This window comes from Bradysia coprophila, chromosome IV, assembly GCF_014529535.1.
Source record: "Bradysia coprophila strain Holo2 chromosome IV, BU_Bcop_v1, whole genome shotgun sequence".
Classification (NCBI taxonomy): Eukaryota; Metazoa; Arthropoda; class Insecta; order Diptera; family Sciaridae; genus Bradysia; species Bradysia coprophila.
In genome coordinates, this window is record NC_050738.1 from 8,655,576 (window position 1) to 8,662,064 (window position 6,489).

At 36.3% G+C, this 6,489-nt stretch overlaps 1 protein-coding gene across 1 annotated transcript; it reads right to left on the reverse strand.

Moving 5' to 3' along the window:
* Positions 1 to 1,793: 1,793 nt before the first annotated feature.
* LOC119066915 (trifunctional enzyme subunit beta, mitochondrial) lies at positions 1,794 to 4,778 on the reverse strand. Its single transcript, XM_037169615.1, has 11 exons — positions 4,601 to 4,778; positions 3,722 to 3,887; positions 3,482 to 3,656; positions 3,348 to 3,421; positions 3,159 to 3,285; positions 2,922 to 3,096; positions 2,605 to 2,862; positions 2,454 to 2,542; positions 2,216 to 2,389; positions 2,102 to 2,158; positions 1,794 to 2,034 (listed from the first exon to the last, which is right to left on the reverse strand). Exons 1-11 carry the CDS (start codon positions 4,662 to 4,664, stop codon positions 1,978 to 1,980), a joined length of 1,416 nt encoding a protein of 471 aa, XP_037025510.1. The 5' UTR covers positions 4,665 to 4,778; the 3' UTR covers positions 1,794 to 1,977.
* Between the last annotated feature and the right edge of the window lie 1,711 nt (positions 4,779 to 6,489).

Sequence of the window (6,489 nt, forward strand, 5' to 3'; positions counted from 1 at the left end):
TACGTAAGTTACAATTAACGATATAATAGTTAATTTAACGTTTTAGTTTGCAAATATTTTGGTCAAATATTTTTTTTTTCTATTTTTTAATGTTTATTTGTTTAAACGTAAGTTTCGTATATGTTTTCGCGGTTCTATTAAAACTAAATGAAATGTAAAAATAACTCTCCAGTCCAAATCGATGTTGTTATGGGATATAGATCAATGTCAACATTTGATTTTTGAGTGTTGAAATGCTTTTAAATCACGTGTAGTAACAAATTACGATCGATCAAATTCTAAGGCAATATTTTTGAGATGTTGAATTTGAAATGATAATTGGATGGCATTAATCTGAACATGCTAACTAAACGTCTTATTAGTTAGAATGAATATGTGCATGAGTAAAACATGTACAAAAATTTAAATCAGCCTCTTGGGTTTGAGATTTCCAAACTGAGTACCTACCAGTATCCAAAAAGCTGTAGTCAAAATTGTAGACCTACCTTTGGAAATAGGCTTCGAGTTGACTGTATTTAATGTGCGTTATTAGTTATTTATGCAACCAGAATTGTAAAATGGCATCTTGGAGTAATCATCAGGTCTTGTCATAGTCCGAACTCTCCAAATTCATTCTGAGACTCCAAACGTCTTTTTTTTTCGTATCGTATTTACCAAAGAAACCAAAGAAATGTTAAATTACAGCTCTAACTACCAAGACCATACGAAATTTGAAATGAAACTACAGAGTTTTGTGATGTTGAAGGTTTAGGTAGCCTTTTTAATCGACTAGGAATAAAATTCCTGGTGTTAAGTTCTAAGATAGGCTATAACGGACAAGTGATCTCTGTGATATTCCCAAGAGGATTTTGTCTCTAGGCTTGATAACACGACAACTCGAGTAATTCTTAACAGATTTCTAAAAACATTTTTGTTCGGCGACGACTGAAACTTCTGAGGCTGGTGAAAAGTATCGATATAATAATCTAGGAGTTAATTTTTGAGACTGAGGAGAATTTTTTGAGTTATATCGTGGTAGTTGTTCGTATTAAAAAAATTAAGCGAGTGTGAACTTTGCGATCAGAGCGAAGCGAGGACAGACAATGGGAAATGGGAAATTCGTTTGAAAATTTTTGTTCTGTTTAATCTGAAAATTTGTCTTCAATAAAATAAATTGAATGGGTTTAATGATATTTTTGTAAAATCAGTCAGTCAAGGGCCCTTCCCACACAAAAGGTGGACCTAGTTTAGGTACTTAAGTCTGAAGCAAAACCTTCAACTGGAAAAAATGTTTCACTCCAAAAATTTCCATTTTTTGGAAGCACCTCTGTGTGCGAATTTTACTTATGCATACAAGTTATCAACGGTGCAATGGAACCCCGACTATGAGGACAGTGATGTAGAACTGATTGAGACTGTAATAGGTAAGGGATGGAATGCTTATGATAATGGTACACAAAATTGGTCCCATGGGTGCAAGGGAAGCTGGTAGAGAATCGTTAAAATTTAAAAGTGGAGATTTTTGCAAACGGACGATTTTTCATAGTAAATAGTTACTGTAGTAGAGAGACAGTATCCGTCTCACTTAAACTCATTTGCCTAATGTAAAATCAATATTTAGTCAGGGGTTCTGATGTAAGCTATTTGACAATACAGTCAAGAGAATAATCTACTGATCTACTAAAGAAGTCTGTTCCGATCACTTTTTTCCGAGTGTCTTTTTCATCTCACCAAAGCCATTTTCACTTTTCAGCAGCCAGGCCATTTTTGTCTGATAAACTAATGAAGCGACTCGAAGAAATTCAAAGCAAAACTCTGACGGATTGCAACGGAAATGTATTTCAAAATATTGTATCCAAATTAACGAAACCCGAAAATGTATAAATGCTTAGCCAATTCCAATTCCGACTGATTCATTGTTCTGATAGTCGAATGAATTATTTTAATCAAAATTATAGCGAACGTTAAACGTAATCTCCAATCTTCTTTTCTACACAATTAATCTGCTGTTGCATCTGGATGTCTTTCTAGTACCATGGCAACACCTTGTCCACCCTGAAAATATCAAAAACAAAAAAGTGAGTTGGTTGCTCGTCTACATTTCATTGTCATTTAGTCATACCGCTGCACAAGCCGCAATAACACCAATGTGACCATTTTCTCGTACCAATCGATTAGCCTGAAAAAGAGTGCTGTGAGATGTTTTCCATTAATAAAAATGCCAAATCAATTTTACCGTATGCATTGCCAAACGAACGCCAGTAGCAGCGAATGGATGTCCAATAGATAACGATCCACCCCAATTGTTCCATTTATTCAAATCGGGAGTGCCGACCTTTTCCTTTAGGCCAATATGAGTCTTACAGAACCAATCAGAGTCCATGGCTTTCAGATTGGCAACGATTTGACCCTGGAATAGGAAACAAGTTTGAGTAAAAGTGCGAAATTTCCCAGAGTTTTCACGGGTATCTTACAGCGAATGCTTCGTGAATCTCCCATGAATCGACATCGGATAGTTGGAGACCAGCTTTGCCGAGAATTTTCGGGATTCCATAGGCTGGACCTGAAATTGGTTTATTTTATCACAATTCGTTCTCCAATTCCGTAATGACTTTGATAGTGTACCTAACAGCAACTGATCAACGGGATCCTGGGACACATAAGTGAAATCTCTTAGGTATGCTTTTGGTTTTAGTCCCAGTTCTTTTGCCTTTGCTTCGGACATGATAAGACAAGCAGATGCACCGTCAGTCAAAAATGATGCATTGGCTGCTGTTACGGTTCCATGGGGTTTCACAAAGGCTGGTTTCAATTTAGCAAGTTGCTCTTTCGTCGATACTCGAATACCGTTGTCCCTTTCGACAGTCTTATCAACACCGGTGACTTTAAATGGAAAATTGTATTGAGAAACGGCATGACGCTTCCAGTGTTTTGAATCAAACCTTTGAATGGGACGAGATCAGTGAAATAGCCCTTTTCTTCGGCTTGTTTAGCACACGTATGCGAACGTAGAGCGTAATCGTCTTGCTCTTGACGTGATACATTGAAAGCTGCCGACAAGCGATCAGCAGAATGTCCCATTGTCTCGCCGCTGGAAAATTCAGCAACAGCTGGGAGCTAATGGATGTAGTTATGTCAAAATTAAATTAACGACCAAAACGTGACGTCTAAACATTTACCTCTGGTGCCAAGAAATCGGGTCTGATTGTGGACAGCAACGACAATCTTTGACCCAACGATTTGGCCTTGTTTGCCTTCAACATCAAAGCTCTCATTTTGCGACTGTGACGTATGGGGACATCAGACCTGTAAAATTTTCACATTTCGATGATGAGATGGTAACATTCCCCTGACAAAAAAAAACTCACATAAATTCAACACCACCAGCAACAATAATGTCATATGTTCCTGTCGCGATCAGACCAATACCAGTCGTAATTGCCTTCAAAAATATTGAATTTCTTAGTTTTTCTTTTTAATTTGATTAGAACCATCGTTTTACCTGATTCGAACTGATGCATGCCATGGTAACAGTATGTGCAGGTGTTTTATTACTGAAACCTGCACTCAAGGCAGCCTCCCTGGCAATGTTCGAGGTTTTGACTTCCTGAATTACCGTGCCATAAACAATGTAATCGATCAATTCCTTATCAATGTTTGTCTTTCGTAAAAGGCTCCTACAACGAAATGAGTCTTCGTTATAACACCTCAATCGATGTTCTTCGATTATTTTAATACGTACAAAAGAGAATGTCTAGCTAATTCGTGGGGCATCAATTTTGCATAATCAGTTCCGGACATCAAAAATGGAGTTCTCACACCATCTACGAGAACGATGTTTTTGCCAGTTTTGTCAGCAATTGTACTCTTTTTCTGTAGCGTAATACTGGTTGATAAGCTCCGATATCCTGGAAGTTAAAGGAAAAACAAACTGAATTCGCAACCCAAGGTCAATTTCAATAAGTCTAGACCGGTACAAAACAGATAACTTTTTAACCTTTAACACGCAGACAGTAATGTTTCACTAGGATTTTTATAGCCTTCTTTCGATGTAACTATTTTTCACAACACAGGCGAGAAAATATTCATTTTCTCACCTCAGCTGAAACTTAAGGAGTCTTTGTTCTGAGAAACTTTGTGTTGACTTCGGGAAAATAGTAAGAAATTTCATGTTCTAGGGTGACTTGTTGCTCTTGCTACGCTCTGGCCACAAACAACACTCTCGAAATGAAATTTCCTACTTTTTTCCCCTTGGTGAACAAAATACTTCATTAGTTTCGGCATAAATTTTACCGCAACAGACACAGCTCATAACTTATTTTTGTCATCATAACAAAATGATGCAGCCAACATGCATGACATCAAGTTTGGACTTTGATCATGAAATTTCAAAAGAGAAACCTTTGATCGCACCTGTACTTTTGCATTACGTCAAATTTTATTGGACGTATTCTAAGCTACCAATTTGAATTATCGTCTTTTTACTTTAAATTTTCCATATTAACATTTAGTGTAAATAGAGTCAGCTGTGCATATTGTCCTTAAATTTATCAGTCGAACATTGCGACATAACAATTACACTCGATTAACAGTAAAAAAAAGTGGATGGAAAAAGTCTCACCATTTTTTGACAAACCATTCAGGAATGTCGACGACACTCTCGACAAGTTTTGATAGATTGCCATTATTAAATTTAATTAACAAAAAATGTTTCTAATAGATAATTCGTGGACAAACTTTTACAGCAACTAGTCTCTAACTTTTTCGGTACCAAATTGACAGATTGATGAGCGCTAGAAAAGAGAATTTACGTATCGGAACGCCATCTCTACGATCTGATCTAGCATTAATAGAAGTTATAATTTAGCGCACGTATTTAAAGTTTGTGGCTAAAATTATCTATTATTGACAATGTTTTCTTACTCTAACTGTATTTTTCATCAAATGACTCAAATGATTTTGCATCAGCTCTCTGACGATATTAAGGTCAAAGGAATTATTTATTTTACCGGATACGACAGGTAAAGCAAGAAGAACAAAAATAGAAAATTCTATTTCTAGTGTTTAAGTCTAGATTCCGGAGTGTGGTAACGTGTTGTGTCAGAGTAACTCTGCGAAATTTCTGTAAAATTGGTTGAAGAATGAAGAACAAAAAATCACAGCTGTATAATTTGAGATGTAACACCAAAGTATATAAACACTGAAGGTAATGCAAATGCGTAGTTACGCACGGATCCCTACTTTAAGGTGAATATAGTTTCGTTATGTTGCATATACATTGAACTCGTTTGTGTCCACTTTGTTTAAACTGGTCTCGGTGTCACACGTCAAAATCATAATAAATTTAAACTGGGCTCAACTCTCAATTTCTTTTTTCATATTGATGAATATTTGACAGCTGACCCCGAGACCAATTAAATTTAACTGGTTTTCGCTCTCCTTAAACAGATTGCTAGGAATCTCGCGCCGCGTCATTCACAATGATTCACATTTTGACATATTTTGTATAAGGAAGATGCCAATTTGTGAATTATTGTGAATGACGCGGCGCGAGATTCCTTAACACCCCTTAAACACTGTATAGTGAATTCGATTCCATACAAACCAGGTATGGTGTGTCAATATAAGCCGGAGGAAATAGCGATTTCATATTTTAAAAAAACTCATCTTTCAATGATATTCCTCCGCTCCATACAAATGGGTTGTGATTTTCGCCGTTTTAAGAAGACGAAGAATGACGTTTCAGGTCTATGACGCTCAGTAAATACACAATTTGTGAAACTATTTATGTTTCAGGCATGTAGTATACGTTGAATAAATTGGTTTATCGAGTCTATATCTAAATTTCAATAGATCATTGAAGTGAAAAATCAAAAAGAAAATGTTGACATTGGCGCTGGCGATCAGTTTCGACGGTCAAACCATGAACTTTCATCACATCCCATTTTGATATTAGACCATACATGTAGGCTGCCCTAATTTGTAACAAAAACGTTTAAACCGGTTTTAACAAAAGAATTCTTTTGTTAAAACCGGTTTAAAAGTTTTTGTTACAAATTAGGGCAGTAGAGTAAACTTTCATTGATAAAAACTTAGCAGGTGCAGCAACATTAGTCACCAGAAACGTAAGAATGACAATACTACAAAAATGAATTCACCTGAAAGTCGGTATCCAAAACTCTGATCAGCTTTACCTTCAGTGTTTATATACTTTGGGGACTTTGGGTAACACGAACTCGAGTTCGTTTGCGTCAAGTTGCAGCTGTTGCAGCTGTTGCAGTTGGATGAGGTGAATTCCATAGCCATACAAATTTAGCAGGTACACAAAACATTATTCGCAAGAAAATAAAATGTAATGATGACAACATTACAAAATTGAATTCACCTGCAATTAGGGACTTAAAATAACTCTGATCCACTGAGGGTTTATATTACTTCCAGTGTTTGTATACTTCGTGTGACACACCACGTTTCATACTAAAAATTCACCACGTCATGCAAATTTGATTT

Bases quoted from the DNA above. Each gene is read 5' to 3' on its own strand.
- LOC119066915 (XM_037169615.1), bottom strand. From the start codon at position 4,664: ATGGCAATCTATCAAAACTTGTCGAGAGTGTCGTCGACATTCCTGAAT. The intron at 3,657-3,721 runs GTACGTATTAAA...ATTTCGTTGTAG, and splicing joins TTAGCTAGACATTCTCTTTT to GAGCCTTTTACGAAAGACAA. The intron at 3,286-3,347 runs GTGAGTTTTTTT...AAAATTTTACAG, and splicing joins GCTGGTGGTGTTGAATTTAT to GTCTGATGTCCCCATACGTC.